The sequence below is a fragment of the Lytechinus variegatus genome, chromosome 1 (genome assembly GCF_018143015.1).
Source record: "Lytechinus variegatus isolate NC3 chromosome 1, Lvar_3.0, whole genome shotgun sequence".
NCBI classification, from domain to species: Eukaryota; Metazoa; Echinodermata; class Echinoidea; order Temnopleuroida; family Toxopneustidae; genus Lytechinus; species Lytechinus variegatus.
The window spans coordinates 89,220,788-89,243,817 of NC_054740.1; the positions used below are offsets into that span (position 1 = coordinate 89,220,788).

General features: G+C 36.5%; 1 protein-coding gene across 25 annotated transcripts in view; it reads right to left on the reverse strand.

The window, feature by feature from the left end:
• The window catches only part of LOC121427594, a 157,796-nt gene that overhangs the window by 89,733 nt on the left and 45,033 nt on the right, over positions 1-23,030 (reverse strand). For 10 of the 25 annotated variants that reach the window (XM_041624084.1, XM_041624250.1, XM_041624196.1 and 7 more), the window contains exons 23-38: positions 22,507-22,752; positions 21,817-21,932; positions 19,769-19,830; positions 15,471-15,646; positions 14,932-15,174; positions 13,047-13,289; positions 12,467-12,709; positions 11,788-12,030; positions 11,308-11,550; positions 6,563-6,805; positions 4,123-4,365; positions 3,421-3,663; positions 2,647-2,889; positions 2,312-2,554; positions 748-990; positions 45-287 (exon numbers count right to left, since the gene is read on the reverse strand). In XM_041624084.1, coding sequence (XP_041480018.1) covers positions 45-287; positions 748-990; positions 2,312-2,554; positions 2,647-2,889; positions 3,421-3,663; positions 4,123-4,365; positions 6,563-6,805; positions 11,308-11,550; positions 11,788-12,030; positions 12,467-12,709; positions 13,047-13,289; positions 14,932-15,174; positions 15,471-15,646; positions 19,769-19,830; positions 21,817-21,932; positions 22,507-22,752 — 3,516 coding nt within the window. The remainder of the gene's footprint in view (positions 1-44; positions 288-747; positions 991-2,311; positions 2,555-2,646; positions 2,890-3,420; positions 3,664-4,122; positions 4,366-6,562; positions 6,806-11,307; positions 11,551-11,787; positions 12,031-12,466; positions 12,710-13,046; positions 13,290-14,931; positions 15,175-15,470; positions 15,647-19,768; positions 19,831-21,816; positions 21,933-22,506; positions 22,753-23,030) is intronic. The other 15 variants (XM_041624203.1, XM_041624149.1, XM_041624225.1 and 12 more) reach the window with 11 other exon arrangements.

The following is a 23,030-nucleotide window of genomic DNA, read 5'->3' on the forward strand; positions in this document are numbered from 1 at the left end:
TCAATACCAGTAAGTAAGCAACATCTTTATCAATAACCACTTACCTATTACAACTACGTTAAAAGAACATAGTTCTACATTTCCATAAGCATCTGTTGATGTGTAGGTCACTGTGCTGTTTCCAATAGGGAAGTAATCTCCAGGATTAACAGTGGATATCAGTGTCTGATTACCAGAGTTATCTGTTGCTGTAGGTGGTGTCCAGGTTACTACAGCTGTAGCATTACCAATGTCTGTGGTAACATTCTGATCACTGGGACATCCACTGATGACTGGATTCTCATTGTCTAATTTTTCAAATAGAGAAAAGGAAATTATCATAATGGTGCAAAGCTCTCATGATGGTCTTGTTTAAAATGCAGTTGATAGCAGAAATTTGTTTTCAAAAGAACAGTAGCCCTATGAAGATATGGTATGATTGGCTTTACACTGGAGGTCAAAACAACACCCCCAAAATCACCTAATAAATCCAAAAGTATGAAATATTGTTTAATTTACACTTCAAATGAGCCCTCTTGTTTACAATGATAATCAATGTCTTCATTATCTATAAATCATTCTAAACTTAAAGATGAAAATCAAATAAACCTTGTTTCAACTATTTACACACAGTATGGATATGTTGGAAAAGAACAGTAGAAGGGTAGCTATGACAAGATTAGTATTAGCTATGAGAGAAAGCTAAGTGAGAAGAAAGACACACATAAAGATAGAAGAAAAATTAAATCATCGCAGGAAAATGCTTACCAATGACAACGACATTAAAAGTGCATACATCTGTATTTCCTGATGCATCTGTTGATGTGTAGGTCACTGTGTTGTTTCCAATAGGAATGTAATCTCCAGGATTGGCGGTGGATGTCAGTGTCTGATTACCAGAGTTATCTGTTGCTGTAGGTGGTGTCCAGGTTACTACAGCTGTAGCATTACCAATGTCTGTGGTAACATTCTGATCACTGGGACATCCACTGATGACTGGATTCTCATTGTCTAATTTTTCAAATAGAGAAAAGGAAATTATCAGAATGGTGCAAAGCTCTCATGATGGTCTTGTTTAAAATGCAGTTGATAGTAAAAATCTGTTTTCAAAAGAACAGCAGAGCTGCCAAGTTGTATTTTGCATTTTCAGTATTCTTATCCCCCAAAATCAGTATTTTGACCAAAAAATCCGTATTTTTACCATGAGATAAATATGCATGCATAATGGCAAAGTTTGATCACTTCTTACATTATTTTGCGCCCCACACCGTCGCACACGAGACCGAAAGCTTCAGTCTAGATTTTGGTTGTTCCGCTGAACTTCGTTGGCTGACTCACCAATACATAGACTGAAGAATTTGGAGGCCCGTACGTACAGACAACGTATTAGCAGTAACGTTAGATCTAACATTCGACGGAAACCTGTTTTTTTTTTCGATCGTTTTTTGCAAATAAAATCATAAAATATCACATTATGAAAAAGAAATTGCATCCATATTTACGGAAAAATGTATGAAATTCAGAAATATCGTACCTTAGACCGCAGTTACGGCTAATTCGTTTCAAATTATGATCGAAACATCGTCATCTTCGATCCTTCCGTCGGTCAACGTAAGTTGCCATCTTGGATGACGTCATCATCCTTACAGACGTATTTACCAGTCGCAAAATATCGCGATTTGAGCCGCTGCTTTGCGCTTGTAAACGTAAACTACATGCGTGCGCTCGGAACTTGTCACCCGCATTGATTCGCCAGGATATCGAAAATTCTAATCGGAAAGCCTTGATGAAAGCATAACTCATTGAACGTAGAGGGCAGCAACACACGGAATACCTTTTCTTCTCTAATTTGTTTTTTCCCGTATTTTATCATGAAAAAGCGTACTACTGCCGTATTTTAAATTGATTTCCATATGAAATACGGAAAAATCGTACTACTTGGCAGCTCTGGAACAGTAGCCCTATGAAGATATGGTATGATTGGCTTTACACTGGAGGTCAAAACAACACCCCAAAAATCACCTAATAAATCAAAAGGTCACTCTTAATGAAATATTGTTTAATTTACACTTCAAATGAGCCCTCTTGTTTACAATGATAATCAATGTCTTCATTATCTATAAATCATTCTAAACTTAAAGATGAGAATGAAATGAACCGCTTTTCAACTAGTTTAGACACAGTATGGCTATATTGAAAAGTACGGCTATATTGAAAAGTACAGAAGAAGGGAAGCCATGACACCATTAATATTAGCTATGAGAGAAAACTGGAAGAGACAGACACACATACAGATAGAGAAAAAATGAAATCCTCACAGGAGCATGCTCACCAATGACAATGACATAGAAAGTGCATACATCTGTATTTCCTGACGGATCTGTCGAAGTATAATTCACTGTGGTATTTCCAATAGGGAAGAAATCTCCAGGATTGGAGGAAGAAGTCAGTGTTTGGTTACCAGAGTTATCTGTTGCTGTAGGTGGTGTCCAGGTTATTTTAGCTGTAGCATTACCAATGGCTTTGGTAGCATTCTGTTCACTAGGACATCCACTAATGACTGGATTCTCATTGTCTATTATAGAGATGACAAGAAATAAGACATGTTACCCTCTCTAAAATCTACTAAATAGAAAAAATGATGGAATATAAACAACAAAATCTCACCAGAAACAACTATGATGAAGGTGCACGTTTCTGAATTTCCAGCCACATCAGTTGCAAAGTAAGTCACTGAGTTGTTTCCAATAGGGAAGTAATCTCCAGGATTGGCAGTGGATGTCAGTGTTTGGTTACCAGAGTTATCAGTTGCTGTAGGTGGTGTCCAGGTTACTACAGCTGTAGCATTACCAATGTCTGTGTTGACATCCTGATTACTTGGACAGCCACTTATCATGGCATTTTCTCTGTCTGTAATGAAAACAAAATGGCAGATTTGATAAATACCCCAGAATATAGTACTAGTGAGAAGTAATAATTTAAAACTATCACCAAAATTGCTCAAAATGTGAAAGATATCAGTCACAAATAAAGATTGAACATGGATCAATCCCTCTCAATTAAAAACAAATGAAATTTAAAGAAATGATATATGATGATAAGGTTTCACCCGTTCTGCATTTTTTATGACTGCTTTGGTGCTGCTTCCAATGTTGGATTCTTGCATCATTACCCTTTCCTGAAATTTTTTGTGCACATTTCGATACATTTAACCATATCAGATACCCATAGGGGTATGCTAATTAATATGCACATACCATTGAAGTTGCTGGATTTGTCATATTTGTGCACATGCTGATCTTTTTTCTTATAATGGATTCTGTTTGAGAGTCACCAGACTTTTGATAAGAGAGATTCAATTAAAATGATATCATAATGGACCACTGAGTTAGAAATCTCAATACCAGTAAGTAAGCAACATCTTTATCAATAACCACTTACCTATTACAACTACGTTAAAAGAACATAGTTCTACATTTCCATAAGCATCTGTTGATGTGTAGGTCACTGTGTTGTTTCCAATAGGAAAGTAATCTCCCGGATTAACAGTGGATGTTAGTGTCTGATTACCAGAGTTATCTGTTGCTGTAGGTGGTGTCCAGGTTACAACAGCTGTAGCATTACCAATGTCTGTGGTAACATTCTGATCACTGGGACATCCACTGATGACTGGATTCTCATTGTCTAATTTTTCAAATAGAGAAAAGGAAATTATCATAATGGTGCAAAGCTTTAATGATGGTCTGTTTAAAATGCAGTTGATAGCAGAAATCTGTTTTCCAAAGAACAGTAGCCCTATGAACATATGGTTTGATTGACCTTACACTGGAGGTCAAAACAACACCCCCAAAATCCCCTAATAAATCCAAAAGTATGAAATATTGTTTAATTTACACTTCAAATGAGCCCTCTTGTTTACAATTATAATCAATGTCTTCATTATCTATAAATCATTCTAAACTTAAAGATGAAAATTAAATAAACCTTGTTTCAACTATTTACACACAGTATGGATATGTTGGAAAAGAACAGTAGAAGGGTAGCTATGACATGATTAGTATTAGCTATGAGAGAAAGCTAAGTGAGAAGAAAGACACACATAAAGATAGAAGAAAAATTAAATCATCGCAGGAAAATGCTTACCAATGACAATGACATTAAAAGTGCATACATCTGTATTTCCTGATGCATCTGTTGATGTGTAATTCACTGTGTTGTTTCCAATAGGAAAGTAATCTCCAGGATTGGCAGTGGATGTCAGTGTCTGATTACCAGAGTTATCTGTTGCTGTAGGTGGTGTCCAGGTTACTACAGCTGTAGCATTACCAATGTCTGTGCTAACATTCTGATCACTGGGACATCCACTGATGACTGGATTCTCATTGTCTAATTTTTTTCAAATAGAGAAAAGGAAATTATCATAATGGTGCAAAGCTCTCATGATGGTCTTGTTTAAAAATCAGTTTTAAGCAAAAATTTTGTCTTAGAAATCTGTTTTAAAAAGAATGGTAGCCCTATGAAAATATGGCATCATCGGCCTTACACTGGAGTTCAAAATATTATTCAACTCTTCATGCGTTACGTTCGCATTATTGCACATCCGTAGGCGTGTTTCGTTCGCATTTTTGCACAACCACACATTTCCCATAGACGTCCCCTATCCCATTGTTTTTGGAACAATTGCATGCCCCGGAGCGTGACTAGCTACAATGTATAGCCTGGCGTTTGTGTATACCGTACATGTGTAGCGATCGATCAATCGCGCGTGCGACATTAGTTTAGCGTTCGACGGATTATCGCAGTTTACAAATTACAGAATTGTTGAGTTTTCCCCAAAAATCAATACATCCTGATCACAGCCAGGAAATTCATTGAAAAAGGAGAGGAGAAAATCAATAACAAGTGGAATGCCTCTGGCCGTCTCACCTGCATCACGCGGTTCAATATAGCAGCAGTGCTGACTTTGAATACTACTCTAACTTGCACAAGATGTTCAGTGATACATGGTTACTCTTATGTCCACTTTTTATGAACTAGACCAATAAACTTACAGAGATATGATGGTTATTCAACGAAAAACCCCAACATGGCCAAAGTTCATTGACCTTACATGACCTTTGACCTTGATCATGTGACCTGAAACTCGAACAGGATGTTCAGTGATACTTGATTACTCTTATGTACAAGTTTCATGAATCAGATCATAAACTTTCAAAGTTAATGATGGTAATTCAACAGATATCCCCAATTCGGCCAAAGTTCATTGACCTTTGACCTTGGTCATGTGACCTGAAACGCGCACAGGATGTTCAGTGATACTTGATTACTATAATGTCCAAGTTTAATGAACTAGACCAATAAACTTTCAAAGTTATGATGGTAATTCAACAGATACCCCCATTCGGCCAAAGTTCATTGACCCTAAATGACCTTTGACCTTAATCATGAGACCTGAAACTTGCACAAAATTTTCAGTGATGCTTGATTACTATTATGTCCAAGTTTCATGAATCAGATCCATGAACTTTCAAAGTTATAATGGGAATTCAACAGATATCCCCAATTCGGCCAAAGTTCATTGACCCTAAATGACCTTTGACCTTGGTCATGTGACGTGAAACTCATGCAGGATGTTCAGTGATACTTGATTAACCTTATGTCCAAGTTTCATGAACTAGCTCCATATATTTTCTAAGTTATGATGACATTTCAAAAACTTAACCTCAGGTTAAGATTTCGATGTTGATTCCTCCAACATGGTCTAAGTTCATTGACCCTAAATGACCTTTGACCTTGGTCATGTGACATGAAACTCTAATAGGATGTTCAGTAATACTTGATTAACCTTATGGCCAAGTTTTATTAACTAGGTCCATATACTTTCTAAGTTATGATGTCATTTCAAAAACTTAACCTCAGGTTAAGATTTGATGTTGACGCCGCCGCCGCCGTCGGAAAAGCGGCGCCTATAGTCTCACTTTGCTTCGCAGGTGAGACAAAAACCCTTCTCACAAACAATACAATGGCCGGCTTTATTGTTAGGATCTGTGACTCATGGCACAAATTTTGTTGGAAGTATTAGGAGAAAGCATTTAGAAAATGTAAATTACTATACATTTTTCCATAATTTATCCAATAAATTTATATACGATAAGAAAGCCCAGTAAACACTCTACAAGTTTGCTACACAATATTTTCTTTGAAAATGATCAGATGAAAAGTTACGACACTCTAAATAACAGAGTGTATTATACTGCGTAGAGGGGATCACGCTGAAATAATGCAACACACAGGGAGTTTACAAGTGAACGCATGAAGAGTTAATTTGCACCTCAAATAAGCCCTTTGACCTTGTTTACAATTACTATCAATGTCTTCACATTATCAAAATATCATTCTAAACTTAAAGATGAAAATAGAATGAATTGATTTCAACTAGTTTAGACACAGTATGGCTATATTGGAAAAGTACAGAAGAAGGGAAGCCATGACACCATTAGTATTAGCTATGAGAGAAAACTGGGAGAGACAGACACACATACAGATAGAGAAAAAAATGAAATCCTCACAGGAGCATGCTCACCAATGACAATGACATAGAAAGTGCATACATCTGTATTTCCTGATGCATCTGTTGATGTGTATTTCACTGTGTTGTTTCCAATGGGGAAGTAATCTTCAGGATTGGCAGTGGATGTCAGTGTTTGATTACCAGAATTATCTGTTGCTGTAGGTGATGTCCAGGTTACAACAGCTGTCACATTACCAATGTTTGCAGTGATGTTTGAATTACTTGGACATCCACTGATAACAGGAGACTCATCATCTTTGCAATAAAGATACAATAAGATGTACATTAAAGGAAAAGTATCTGGAAGGTTGGAATATCATGGTCAATACACAGCATGAAATTACAGTACTAATAGAAAAAAGTTATACTTTGTAATTCCGAAGGTTCTTTATTCCGAAGGTTCGTGATTCCGAAACACGTAAATTGCCTGTACCTCGATGTTCGTTAATCCCAAAACATGAAAGGGTTCGCTAATTTGAACATTTGTGGCGTTATTCCGAAGGTTTGATAATGTGAAAACAAAATAAGGTTTGATATTCCGAAGGTTCACTAATCCAAAAAAGAAATAAATGTAAGGTCCGTTGTTCCGAAGGTTCGTTAATCCGAAACGAAATAAGGTTCGTTAATCCGAAACGAAATAAGGTTTGTTAATCATTTTGTTTTCGGACTAACGAACATTCGGAATTACAAACCTCATAACATTTTCGGATTAACGAACCTTCGGAATTTCAACCTCACTTCGTTTTCGGACTAACGAACCTTCGCATTTACAAACTTCATTTTGTTTTCGGACTAACGAACCTTCGGAATTACGAACTTTCGGAAATACGAACATTCGGAATAATGAACCTTCGGAATAACGAAGCTTCGGAATTACGAATGTATGCAGAAAAAAACACACAAAGATTCATGCATTAACCAGATACAACTATGAAGAAAGTGCACATTTCTAAATTTTCAGCAACACCAGTAGCAAAGTAAGTGTAGTTTCCAATAGGAAAGGTATCTCTAGGACGAGCAGTGGATGTATTATTACCAATGTCCTGGTGGCATTAGGATTACCTGGGCAGGACTTAGCAGCATGCATAATAAAATTGCAATCTTACATCTCTTTTTAGTGAATGTTGCTGCACGGCATTTTTTTTACTGTCAGTTTTAACTAACAGACTTCAAGTTGTTTATATAAATTACAATCTCAGTTGTATTCAGACTAATTTTTACTTATAAATGAAGGATGATATTCCGTTAATTTTACTAATATATTGAATAAAATCATGTCTTTTGTGCATTCGCATATACACATCAAACAGAGATATACATGTGGGAAAGGTTACTTTCACAAGAAAAATAATAAAATAGGAAGAGTAAAGAAACAAGCAAATGAAGGGTGAAGTGGGGCATATCTTGAGCGTGATAATTAAATCAATTTTGATGTTAAAAAAATTATGAATTCTACGACTGGATAATTATTATGCATCATGATAAAGCAAGAATTGTATTAACATCATTTTTTACCCAAGTACATGCAAGCCAGAATCTAAACACTGAAGAAAATAAAACAGAACATTGAATTACTAGTGTAGGGTTTCATGAATATTTTGTAAGTGGTTATCCCTGAAAGATGTTATAGGCTACTGGAAACCATTGCGTAAGATTGGCTAAAAGCTAATCTGCTGTGAAAACCACTGACAAAATTCTTCATGAAATGCTTCCCGGTACCATAAACCTCATACCATGGCCATAAAATGAATGTTCCCCTTTCTTTAGTTTGTGTTCTGTATACCATCTAGTACATTACTTGCTATAGTCTCCTTATTTTATATTCCACCCTCTTTTCATTCCAGCAGCAATACTTAACTTTTATAGGTCCATGCAGTTGGAAAAATCTCATGCTTTAGTGAACCCCAAACTCTAAACCTTGTGTTTTCCTGTTTGAATTTTGTGAAGCTCCCATTAAATTTCTATTGCATTTAATCATGCACTCCAGTGGGTAATGCTACCTCATCAGTTCTGATAAGAAGTGATACATGTTCATCACTTTAAAGCTGAGGATATGCTTTTTCAACTCAATAAAAATCACTAAATTTATTTTGGTTGACTTATTGTTTGTTTGGGGGTGACAGGTCATTTATACATGTAGCAATATCAGAAGAATTGGTCAACTGATAGATTCAAAGTGTAAATCTAATATTTCAATGCCTATGAGTGATAAAAATTAAAAAAAGATCTTTCATATCAATGCAAACTCACCTCTTGCTTGAGTACTTGTATACAGCATCTACATGTACTGATTGTTTCCGTATTCAGACGAAATACATGTATGTACAAAGTATCCATACAATAAGCATGTTAAAAGAGAAGAATCTTTGCTTTCTCTTGTAATAATTGCGATGTGTCTCCCTCTCTCTCTCTCTCTCTTAATAGGGATCTTTTTCACCGGGCATATCATGATTTTCTCTCTGAGCACGGTGTACTTCTGTTTCTCTCTCTCTCTCTCTTCACTCTATCATTTCATTTCACTCTTTTGCATGTTTGACTTGTTTTCCTTGATACTTTAGTTCTCTCTACTCCTTGCTCATTGTTCAATTATTTTGTGAAAGTGTTTCTATTACTTGGGAAACCATAGCCTTTTAATAGACAAGGCTCCATGTCTGAATGTCTGATATAACACGAATATCAGAAACCTATTGACTATCAGGAAAACTAGTGACTATCAAAAAAAGACTTATTGTTCAAACCTGAATGAATGAGCAAGCCACTGGGCCATTAGGAACCTGAATTTGATTTATTTTAACCATTGTTCCTGGCTTGAACTTGCTATGTGAGAGCAAAGACTAAACAAGGGGAAGACAGGACAGAACGTGTAATGAAATGCTTGGGAAGAGTGCCCTACAGCATTAGGTAAGTATACATTCCCGTATATGGGCGAAATGGTGGAGGGGTGAAGGAAGAGGCGACTTTGATATAAGATTTTATTTTTTTCAAAAAAATGTATAACAAAATTATAGATGAATATATCTTAGATTTTTCTGGGTAAACAGAGGTTGCATCATTTCCAAGCACTGCCCTTTCCCTATCCACCTCTATTCATATTCCCCATATGCTTTATACACAGCCATGTACCGATGTGCGAAGGTTAATACCTGATGCTAGTTAATACCTTGTAGTGTCTTTATTGAGAGGTAGCAGCTAATCAGCAAACACAGGATCAGTGAACCCCGTTCCATAGAAGGGAACGAACAGGTCCCATGACGACATCACAAATCGAAATCACTCATGAGTAATTCATAGCAAGCTTCGCCAGCTCTCTTCTTCGACTGCTAGTCGCATGTCAGCCATCATTTTATGAAGAATATAGACAAGTCACAAGGTCTTGTATTTTTTTGGCGTCACCTGTGCCAGGAAGGCGAAAAGTGAACTGATTCGCTCTGACCCACAGGTCTCTCCTCCCAATGTAACAGATTTTGGGGGAGTGCAGGTGGACCACTGGGGTTTCCCCCTAAACTTATAAGAAGGCAGTGGGCTCTTGATATCTACATGTACAAGAGGCCTCCATTTAAAGTCTTATCAAAGTTAAAAATGTTTACATTTTTATCACAGCCTGCATCTACCGAACAGGGGAAGGACATATTTTCACACAAGCATCAATCATTCACTCAGGAAGGACTTGAACCCACAACCTTTGGTTCAACAGGCAGACGCTTTACCGAATGAGGTAACTTGCTCCCTTCAAAAGGATAAGAAAACCATTTATCATATACTGTCAAAAAACACAATTGCTTTGCACTCTCAAGATTGAATGAATATATGGATTTTCCTTCAGTTTTGTGGTCAGAACAGGAAAGGCTACTTTTACTTTTTATTTTCTGTACAGACCTCTGTTTCTTGATCCTCAGTGGGGTTCATTTTCCTCTATTCGCATTGCTGATCTCCTCTGACAGTCTCTCATGCATGCCCTCTCCCTCTCTCATTCAAGTTCTCTCATTCTCTTTCTCTTATCTCTTTTCCCACTTTTGCTTTTCTTGTTCTATACCTCTCTATACATTGGGTTTATTTTCCTTGAGTTCATTGTTGAAAACTTTTTGAGAGTGAATGCTTTTTAATAAAACATTTGTAGATAAACTGTCAGTACAGAGTGGCAAGTGCAGTACACCCATAGTTTACGCAAGTCTGCACACCTATGACATCCTTTCCATATTTATGCACTCATCTTTCTTCTCTATATCTACATTGGTTTCTTTTTGTGTATCATTTGAGGTATATTTTATGAATAACCTTATTTTATTTCCCTTCTTAATTGCTCAGTGAGTTCCTATGATAGTACCTTTTTTTGCAGTAAGTTACTGATTTGTATAAGTTTTCAATATCAGCTCAGCAAGAAAGCTTGCTTGAACATTCATATCAAATGCAATTATCATTCAGCTCTTCGATTCAGTAAAGCAATGCCCAAATTGTTTCATACATTATGTAACTGATGGAGAGCAGCAAACCAATACTAAACAACTACACGTCAATTAGAACATGAGGGACGATAAAATGGGGAAAAAATTGACATAAATATAAAATTACTTAAAATCCTATCATATATAATTTTGGATGACAGATACTTTGTGACCAAATTAAACAGGGTTGCAGTTACTATGCCTTAATTCACAACTTGTTCACAAATATATTGATTCCAGTACCATGTTTTTGAGAAATAAAAAGAAGAGTAAAAACATGAGTCAGACAATAAAAGGATTACAATCAATACTCACCAGTTACATCCACATAAAAGGTGCAGAATTCTGTATTTCCAGCAGCATCTGTTGATGTGTAATTCACTGTGTTGTTTCCAATAGGGAAGTAATCTCCAGGATTGGCAGTGGATGTCAGTGTCTGAGTACCAGAATTATCTGTTGCTGTAGGTGGTGTCCAGGTAACTAAAGCTGTAGCATTACCACTGTCTGTGTTGACATCTTGATTACTTGGACATCCACTGAAGACTGGATCTTCATTGTCTAAATACAACATAAGACAATTATAATTATCTCTGTATTTCATACCGAATTTTCATCTTTAGAGATACAAACTGCTGCTTTCTGAAGAGAAAGAAATAATGTGACCAAGATTGTGACTTACTCAATGACAAACATCTGAGGCGGAAAGCTATTTTCATACTGCATTAATTTCTTGAAGATGTATCTGACAGCAGTGATTTCTAGTTGATATAAAAAGGTTCTTTGAAGATTACTTACCAGTAACAGATATATAGAAAGTACATGTATCTGTATTTCCAGCAGCATCTGTTGAGGTGTAATTCACTATGTTGTTTCCAATGGGTAAGTAATCTCCAGGATTAACAGTGGATATCAGTGTCTGGTTACCAGAATTATCTGTTGCTGTAGGTGGTGTCCAGGTTACAACAGCTGTAGCATTACCAATGTCTGTGGTAACATTCTGATCACTGGGGCATCCAGTGATGACTGGATTATCATTGTCTAATTTTTCAAATAGAGAAAAGACATTATCAAAAAGATCTCATGATGGTCTTGTTTAAAATCCAGTTTGAATTTTAGAGAAATCTGTTTTCAAAAGAACAGAAGCCCTATGAAGATATGGTATGATCGGCCTTATACTGGAGTTCAAAACACAAAAGAAATCCCCTTTTAAATCCACAGGTAGGATATATACAATTTACACTTCAAATAAGCCCTCTTGTTATATTTACTATTAATATTATCAATATATCATTCTAAACTTCAAGATGAAAATAAAATAAACTTCTAATCAACTATTTCAGACACAGTATGGATATGTTGAAAATTACAGTAGAAGGGTAGCCATGAGAGAAAGCTAGGAGAAAAAACAAACACACATATACATTTAGATACATGTACATGTAGAGAAATGAAATCCTCACAGGAGCATGCTTACCAATGACAGTGACATAGAAAGTGCATACATCTGTATTTCCTGATGGATCTGCTGAAGTGTAGGTCACTGTGTTGTTTCCAATAGGAAAGTAGTCTCCAGGATTGGCAGTGGATATCAGAGTTTGGTTACCAGAATTATCTGTTGCTGTAGGTGGTGCCCAGGTTACTAAAGCTGTAGCACTACCACTGTTTGTGCTGACATCTTGATTACTTGGACATCCACTGATGACTGGATTCTCATTATCTGAGAAGAGAACAAGTTCTTTGGTATTTAATCAGGGAGACCCTGGTGTAGTGGTCCACCTGCACTCCCCTAATTAGTTACACCGGGAGGAGAGACCTGCGGGTCATAGTGATTCACTTTTTGCCTCCCAGGCACATCTCCTTATAAAATGTGAAACACAAACTCTCTTTCCAAAGATATTGTGCCCTATTCAATGGCAAACATCTGAGGCTGAAATCTAGTTTTATATTACATGAATTTCTTGAAGATATCTTTGACAAAATGAAATGATTTTAATCATTCAAAGGTTCAGCAGCGATTCTTAGCTGATAGAAAAGGTTCTTTAAAGATGACTTACCAGTAACAGATATGTAGAAAGTACATGTATCTGTATTTCCAGCAACATCTTTTGAGGTGTAAGTCACCGAGATGTTTCCAATAGGGAAGTAACCTCCAGTATTAGCAGTGGATGTCAGCGTCTGGTTACCAGAATTATCTGTTGCTGTAGGTGGTGTCCAGGTTACTAAAGCTGTAGCATTACCACTGTCTGTGCTGACATCTTGATTACTTGGACATCCACTAATGACAGGATTCTCAGAATCTATAAGAGAGTAAAATTAATAGATAGTTTAAATTGGAGACAATGTGGCTATTAGAGTGGATAAGTTTCCAGACTATTGGAGGTGCAGAGTTTGAATACCAATGAAGCATTCACTTTGTTTTTGCAAGTCTTTTATGTTCATTAACTCTCTCCTCCAGGGTATAGTTAATGGATAACTGGAAGGAAAAATTCCATGAATGCTTGAGCTATAGGCAGCAGAGCTAAAGCCAGGATAAATACCGGTAAATGATAAAATTATCACAGGATGGGGATACATGCACATTCCCCCTTCAATATTTCAGGTCGTACATCGTGTTTTGATATGACTTGAATTGAACCGGTGTGTTGAGTGTCCGTCTCATAACCAGCAGATCAGGAGTGCAGACCTTGGCTGTGCCAAACCAAAAGAAATTAACAGATGGGAGTTGCTGCTACCCTGTTTTGCCGTTCAATGATTAAAGGGATAGAGCCTTGCTGATCTGGCGCTGCACAGCAGCTGCCAGTCCCATGATCAATAGGGCACAGCAAATTTTCGAAGTACTTCATTTCATGTCTATTTTGAACAATAAAATATGGATTTCAATAATATAATAATAATGATAATAATAATAACTACAAATATCATTGAAGGTGATTAATAATACTGCACCCTATGTCATTACCATGACAACAGTTTCCAACACACTTGGAATATAAATCATGCTTGTCTCTACCAAATGAATATTTAAGCCAAATTTCAAGAGCTATGTTAAACAAGTGCCTCTGGCAGTCTCATGTGCATTAAGCAATTCAATAAAGCAGCAGTGCTGACTTTAAAATGGCTATGAAATAAATATTCACAAAAAACACCATTCATATAAGAATTTACTACTACGTCCACCGGCCCTAAATGACATTTGAGTGACCTACAACTTGAGCAAGATGAGCAATGATACTGGATTACCCCATGTCCACATTTCATGACTATATCCATAAAATTTCAAAGTTATGATGGTAATTCTACAAATACTTCCTAAATGACCAAACTTCATTGACCCTAAATGACCTTTGACCTTGGTCAAGTGACCTGAAACTCAGGCAACATGTTAAGTAATTCTTTATTACCCTTATGTGTAAATTTTAAGAATTAAGTTCATATACTTTTGAAGTTATGATGTCATTACAAAAACTTAACCTTAGATTTTCTGCCGCAGTCAGAAAAGCGGCGCCTTTAGTCTCGCACTGCTATGCAAGCGAGACAAAATTATCTGGGGTTTTGGTAATAACATGCTGTTACCTGGGTTTTGGGCAATAACATGATGTCACCATGGCAACACAATTTCAAAAACAATTGGAAGAGGGAATTGCATGTTTTTACCTGAAGACTAGTGCTGGTGCCAACTTTAATGAGCACTTGCCAGAACCAGAAAGTAGTTGGATCTGCAATGACTATTTAACATAACTATTTAACTAAACAATAAATCCTAAGCAAAGAGAAGTAAAACGATTATTCGGTAGAATTACAATTGTGATCCCACAAAAGACTGAGGGTTTGAATGAAGCTTTTGATTCAAGTTCTGTTCAAGACAATTACCAACTGAGTGAATAGAATGAGAGAGAAAGAGATCATTTGTTACAAACAGTATACAGAGCATGTGCTTACCTATGACAGTGATGTAGAAAGTGCATACATCTGTATTTCCTGATGCATCTGTTGATGTATACTTCACAGTGGTATTTCCAATAGGGAAGTAATCTACAGGATTGGCTGTAGATGTCAGTGTCTGAGTACCAGAATTATCTGTTGCTGTAGGTGGTGTCCAGGTAACTAAAGCTGTAGCATTTCCACTGTCTGTGTTGACATCTTGATCACTAGGACATTCACTGATTACTGGATTTTCCTCATCTATTTTTAAATGATAAAAATAACTAATCTTAACACCTCATAGACACACATATATCTAGAGAAAATCAACATAATATTTTTGTGCAATGAGAGCAAAATATACTAACAACAAGATAGAACAAGTAGCTCTGTATGTTTACAATCATCTGAAGAGTTACTTGTAAAAGTAAAGCCATACCTACAAGTAAGGTGATACCTTGATCCAGATACAGGTATTGGGCTACAGGAGAAAAGGTTGACCAAATTTGAAAGGTAAATAGAATGTTGCACAGAATTTAAGTAATTCAAGTTAATACCTTGATAGACAGATAAAGATCCTGGAACAACTGGCAAATCTCCAAATGCCCCATTTCCTATTCCATTTTCGATAGAATTCTTGATTGATTCTCTTGTGGCAACCAAAGGATTGCTGCCATTATGCTCTATCAAACTATCCAGGATTACTGAAAATCCTGCATCAATGCTTCCATTCCTGGAAATGAAAAAAAAACAAGATTAACGAATTGTACTTACAATAAATCATATTCTTTCATAGCGATTTTAAAGAATACTCTTCTTCTCAACTGCACAGTTGGTATGCTACCAAGACTGCCATATTAATCTGACCTACAAATTACCTGTAATAGGTGGGGACCTAAATAAGAATATATTTTACAAAAACATCTTCTTGATGAGCAAGCACATACTGTGGATGGAGGCATCTAAATCTCACAACTCATAAATCCTCTTCATGATTGACATAGCTGACCCGGGGGGGGGGGGGGGGGGGGGCACTCAGTATATAATGCATAGTGGGTATGTGTTGCGGAGGGGACCCCCATTTTTACACTCAAATTTCTGTTCCAAGGCATAGCATTTTTGTCTTATTGAAAAAAAAGAAGAAAGCCGCTCCAAAGCATAGCATTTTCTTCTTTTCGAGAAAAAAAAAGAAAGAAATCCGCTCCAAAGCTTCGCATATTTTCTGTTACGACGTTCAAGCCGTATTGATCTGCTACAATGAGCCGCAATTTTGGTGAAAAGCGGCCGCAGAGCGCTGTCCGACCATCACACCTGCGCCAGCGCACCCAGCGCCCGTGCTGCCAGGCTAGCTGCATGCTAACCCAGCACTAAGATGCATTAAAAGGTGCAGTAAAAATTATGCAAGATCGAGTCCTAATGCTCATGCAAAATATAATCAAACAAGAGAGTCACTGGGGCAAGCACATACAGTCCAACTTATCCGGATCTCTCTATTGTTATCTAGTACGCAAGTAAATGAGATTGCAATCTAAACTCAATCCTATACGCAAACTCAATTTGATTACATATATTTTCCAATATAGTCTACCTATAACGACATTATTTTTCATGAAAATATCTCACCAAAAGAACTTAGGCATGATAATTTTCCAGGAAATTGGGGCGCAGTGCAAACATTTCATCATGTTCTCTTTTTGTTTCCCATGAAAACAACACATGTCTCGCTAGCTAACGCTAGGCCTCAATACGGACAGCGCCATCTATCATGTTTAAGCCTACAGTCAGTATAACAATGGCTGATTGCGAAGCTGTGATAGCCGGCCGCCGCGAAGATCTAATTGTAAAACTTAGTTTCATCGAGGCATTCATGTTGGCTCAGTCGGTAACGCGTCTGCCCGTCGAACCAAAGATCGTGGGTTCGAGTCCATCCCGGGCGGATGACTGAAGCCAGTGCGTTGTGTGTAAACGTCTCTCCCATGTTTCATAGATGCAGACTATGTGACAATGGAAAACACTCCGTCCCTAGGATAGGATGTTAAATGGAGGCCCCGTGTAGAGGAGAGTCACCACCTTTGCATGTTAAGAACCCACTGCACTATTCGTATAAGAGTAGGGGGAAACCCCTGTGTAGTGGTCCACCTGCATTTCCCCCAATCAGTTATATCGGGAGGAGAGACCTGCGGGTCATAGTGATTCAGTTCGCTTTTCGACTCCCAGGCACAGGTGACGACAAACAAATTATAATAGTAATGTTATAAATGTTAAATACATGCAGCTGCATGTATTTAACATTGGGTCTCCCAGATCCGGATAAATCCCTTATCCGGATAGGTGCTGGTCCCAACATGTCCGGATAAGAGAGGTCGGACTGTAATATGCCAGCCAGTAATGTGGAAAATGTAGTTATTGGTCCAGCAAGAAAAGTGAAAGGTGACGATTTGACCTTGGAACTTTCAACCTCAAATTCTATAGAATTTCTTGGATCCATGCTACCCAGAAGGAAAAACCAGTTCCACTGGACCAGTTAGACCAGTATAATTTTAACTGGTAACTCTGGAAATTGGAACATCGGTTTACTGGTCTAACTGGTCATACTGGTCCAGTTAAAATTTTACTGGTCCAGTTAAAATTACTGAAACTGGTCTTGGAAGTACTGGAATTTTATACTGGTCTTGTTTCCGATGGTTGTTACTGGTTTCACTGGTCTTCATACTGCTAATACTGGTCTTCATATTGGTCTTACTGGTTTTTATATACTGGTCTAACTGGTCCTCAAACTGGTCGAACTGGTCCTCGTACTGGTCTTACTGGATCAGTTTATTACATGCATTTGGTTTGTTATATACCATGGCCAGTGAAATGTGATGGAAAAGATAGTTAGTAAATTAATCTTTCTGCTGTTATTTTGAATGTGATGTATGAAATTACACATTTTCATTGTGAATTAGTTCACACACTTATTTGGAAGGTTTTCATACAACCATGAATGCTATTGCAAGGATATTCCATTATAAATCCTGATTTTTCTTTAAAAAACAGGAAATATGCAAATGAGGTAAACCACGTGATCAGCATCATCAGAATTACTGGTATTACTGGTCTTGACCAGTTTAATTTCAAACATTGAATTACTTTAGACCAGTTGACTATATATTAGAGGAATACATCTTGCTTTGATCTTAATCATAATTAGAGGAAATAATTATTTTAATGTTAATATCAATACTTGATAAGTATGATATTAATAATAATAATTACAATATCAATAACAATAATAACAGTAATAAGAATGATTACAATGATCATAATAATCATAATAATAATAATTGTGATAATCATAAGAGCAATGATGATAACCATGATAAATGATAACGATAATAAGTTTCTCTGAATTGCAAGATTCATTTTTCATAATTTGTTAAATGATCTGACTTGAAAGTCATTATTTATTGGACCAGTAACCATAATGCAATTGTTTGAACTGGTCTCCAGTTCATTTTTACTGGTCCAGTTAAAAATGAATTGGTCCAGTAAACATGTACTGGAAACCATTAAAAATCTACTGGAAACCATTTTTTGGACCAGTAACACCAGTTTAATGAAAAACAATTTGACTGGTATTACTAATTGCTTCAACTGGAATGCAAATGTTGGAACTGGTCTCCAGTTGATTTTTACTGGTCCAGTTAAAAATCAACTGGCCCAGTAAAAATATATTGGAAACCAGTAAAAAAAAATTACTGGTCTTACTGGTTTTTCCTTCTGGGTAGTATTATACACATCAAACTATATCCTAGGTTAATCTAAACTAATTATCACATTTACAAGAACTGCAGAAGGGTACGATGAAAGCATGTCACTATGACTTTAACTTTTGACCTCGATTTAAACCCCCTGTGTGTTGCATTATTTTAGCAGTGATCCCCTCTATGCAGTATAATACACTCTGTTATTTAGAGTGCCATAACTTTTTATCTGATCATCTTGAAAGATAATGTTGTGTAGCTAACTTGTAGAGTGTTTCATGGGCTTTCTTATCGTATATAAATTTATTGGATAAATTATGGAAAAATGTATAGTAAATTACATTTTCTAAATGCTTTCTCCTAATATTTCCAACAAAATTTCCCCCCCCCTTTACTTTGGTTCTTGTGTTAGTGGCATGATTTTTATTTATCCATTTGGACTGTTCATTACAGCTTTGTATTGATACCAAATTCATGATAATCTGATAAAAATAACCCATATATAGTGGAAAATAAAGAGTAAATTTTTGCCTGGTCAGGGTACTGTACTCCATTGAAAGGGTCTCATTCACATTCTTGCCATGATTTACAGACTCCTAACAATAAACCTGGCCATGGTATTGTTTGTGAGGAGGGTTTTATTGATTTTCTCCTCTCCCTTTTCAATGAACTTCCTGGCTGTGATCAGGATGTATTGATTTTTTTGGGAAAACTCAACGATTCTGTAATTTGTAAACTGCGATAATCTGTCGAACGCTAAACTAATGTCGCACGCGCGATCGATCGGTACACATGTACAGTATACACAAACGACAGGCTATACATTGTAGCTAGGCACGCTCCGGGGCATGCAATTGTTCGAAAAAACAATGGGACAGGGGACGTCTATGGGAAATGTGTGGTTGTGCAAAAATGCGAACGAAACACGCCTACGCATGAGCAATAATGCGAACGTAATGCATGAAGAGTTAATATACATGTAAAATATGTTTTCAACCAAAGTCCATATTTTATGATTATTTTTTTAGTTTTCAATGAAAAAAATCAATCATTTAACAAGCATTCTCTAAAATTGCTTTTTTTCTATTAATAACATGATATGAACTTACATGAATCCTGTCACAATTACCCCTAAATACTGGGATCCTAGGGGCTCCAATATAGCATTGAACTGTAAGGAAAAGAAAGTAAAAACAAGACTTGCATTTGAATCACATCACAAAAGCAGCATTATCATTCACATTTTCCCTGCAGAAAAACAAGACTGTTGCTAAGGCGAGCATATAATATGCCCACCAGTAACACAGAAAATGGAATATTGGTCAAGCAAGAAAAGTGGAAGATGGTGACTTGTCCTTTTACCTTCTGAACTGAAATAAATATAATTCCTGGGATCCATACACCTTAAATTATATGAGCCTAGGTTAAGTTGAACTGAAGTTTTCGCTTTTAAATATACTGTAGACGGTAAAGATGAAAGCACGTTACTGTGACCTTGACCTTTGACCTTTTGAACTCCAAATCACTAGGTTCTTGGGAACCAAGCTCGTATTATACACACCAAATTATAAAAGCCTAGGTTAAGTCAAATTGAAGCTACGCGTTTACAAGGTTTTAAAAAGGGTGAGATGAAAACATGTCACTGTGACCTTGACTTTTTGACCTCAAACTCGATAGGTTTCCTGGTACCATGGACCTATTACAAATGGACATTCAATGAGAGCATTTTATGGCCACCACCTGTCAAAATTGCTGTCACACAGTTAACTTTCTCTTTGCACTTTTTTACGATGAGCGCCCAGGGCAATTGTTAACTCAATCCCTTTTCGGACGATGACAATTACCACTCGATCTTTGGCCCTCTTTTGACCAAATGCGGTCATATAGCTCGATCACCTGCGATCAGAGAAAGTCCCTGCATCACCTATAATGCAATACGCAATTTATTTCCATTATTCAATACATTATTTCAAGCTGTGAATATTGTGCAATTGTAGTCTGATCAGAATTTTTTTTATCAAATTTCGGCAATCCTCTGGAATTTTACACCCAAATGAAAATCAACTTCTGACCCAAGGTTAGCACGACTATCGACATCAACACTGTCCGAAAAAGATGCATTTTAAAGGTCTTTCTGCACATTTCTCTATCAAATTCTAACTTCTTATAGATATGCTTACATATCTGTAGATATACTGATCTGCAAGGTGATATCAATGCATTTTGTAAGCGGTTGTTAGCGATGTACGTAAAAATATGTTTATGCACGCTTGTTTTCTTGTTTCTGCGATTATTTTCATAGCACTAACGTTCGCTGCTGTTTGCTGCTTTGGATAAAGTGAACGAACAACATCGTAATGTGTAGGAGTAGCACAGAAATTGATTTGTACTATCCATCAGTGACAGCGTGTTTTACAACTGGCTTGATGGGCTTCAGCTGCCCACAGGAGGGGATTCGTTGAATGTCCATTCTGGTGCCCACTCTAGTATCATACGCACCAAATTATATGAGCATAGGTTAAGTTAAACTTGAAGTTATCATGTTTACAGGGACTTCAAAAGGATAGGATGAAATGTCACTGTGACCTTGACCTTTGACCTCAAAATCAATAAGCATCCTTGGATCCATGCTAGTAATATACACACCAAATTATATGAGCCTAGGTCAAGTTAAACTGATATTGCGTTTACAAGAAAAAGTTAACGGACAGACAGACATACGAACAGACACCGAGCGTTATACCATAATACATCCCGTCTAGGAAAGGCATATAATAATACATCCTGTCTTGAACAGGCATATAAATAGCAAATCCCGATTTTAAAATATAATTTATCTTTTACATATCACATATGTTTTATTTGTAACATTAAAATCCTTATTCCAACTTAACATGCCTACTATCATATCATAGTACCTCGTCTTTTTTGCAGAAGTGTTACATGGGAGTGATAGAAACTTATGTGCTCTCCTGGATTTTATGCAAAAACTACAACGGTATTTTTATTCCTGTCAAAGCAAATATTAAACACATAGGTAGCATCACATTTCTTTGCATTTACAGAAAGTAGATAGATAAAAGAAGAATTGACATAGTAGATAAACACATCTTATTAATACACAATGGTAGGTAATTAGTCTTCTTTTCCAACTTACTCCATTAACAAGACCACCAGCCGTGTTCTGGTAGAGTACCGTAGTAGGGTCATTCAGGTCAGATGAGAACATACCAGCAATTGTCAATGATCCATCAACAGTAAATGATGCATTACCTATATAACAAATAATATATATATATACCGGTATATATAAATATATATATATATGCATACATACTACAAAAGGGCAAAGTCTATGAATGAGTTTATTCATTTAGTCATAATACACATTTAGACGTTTAAATAAGGTACATGTAGAGGGCGTTAGGCGCATTGCGAACATTGAAAAAAGACATTTGCCTCAAACGCAGATGTAGAAAGATGGAATGCATAAGAAAATAACAACTGGGTTAAATTTAATAGGCGGAATTAAAATCTGTTGGCTCTTTCTGATCTCTATTACCAACTGCTGCACCTATATATAGAAAGTCATCATGCCTCAAATTTTGCATCTGCCTTTTCTTGTCTCATTAAAGCAGTGTAACATTAAGCAATACATTGCATTCCTCAATTCTTATCAAACTTCATTATGTTCAAGGAAAATCAATTGACAAGAGAAGATCATTTTAATGCCATGATACTATAAGATGTAATTGCATTCAGTTGTAAAACTAAGTCTTTTATGGTATAGAGCACTGCCTTTCAACACCAATGAATATATGCATCTGCATTATTCTACTGTACTCACCAATAATTGTTACATTGAAACTACAATAAGCAGTGTTTCCTGAACTATCTTCAAATGATATGGTCACTGTTGTACTGCCAATAGGGAAGGAATCTTCTGAATCATAATTTGATGTCATTGTAACATTCATACCAGAATTATCTGATGCTGTAGGCATTGACCATATAGCAGTTCCCATTGACTGCCCATTGTCAGCTTGGAAGGTGAGCGAACTTGGGCAATTACTAACGACAGGAGCCTCGGTATCTGAAGGATATATGTACCAGTATTTCATTGTCAAAATTAAGCAAAAAAATGTATGACATATGAAAATCAACATTCACTTCCCAATGTCAAGTCAGAAAACCATCACTTCTTAGATGGATATATTGTGAATTTGAAGTTCATTTGGAAAATAATCAAGTCATCATGTCTCCAGCACCTATCTTTACTGGATGTAAATCACAAATTCTTTTAGGTCACTCAGTTCTGTGATACTTGGCCCGTCATAACAAGATGCAGCAGAAAGTGAAGTCCATCTTATT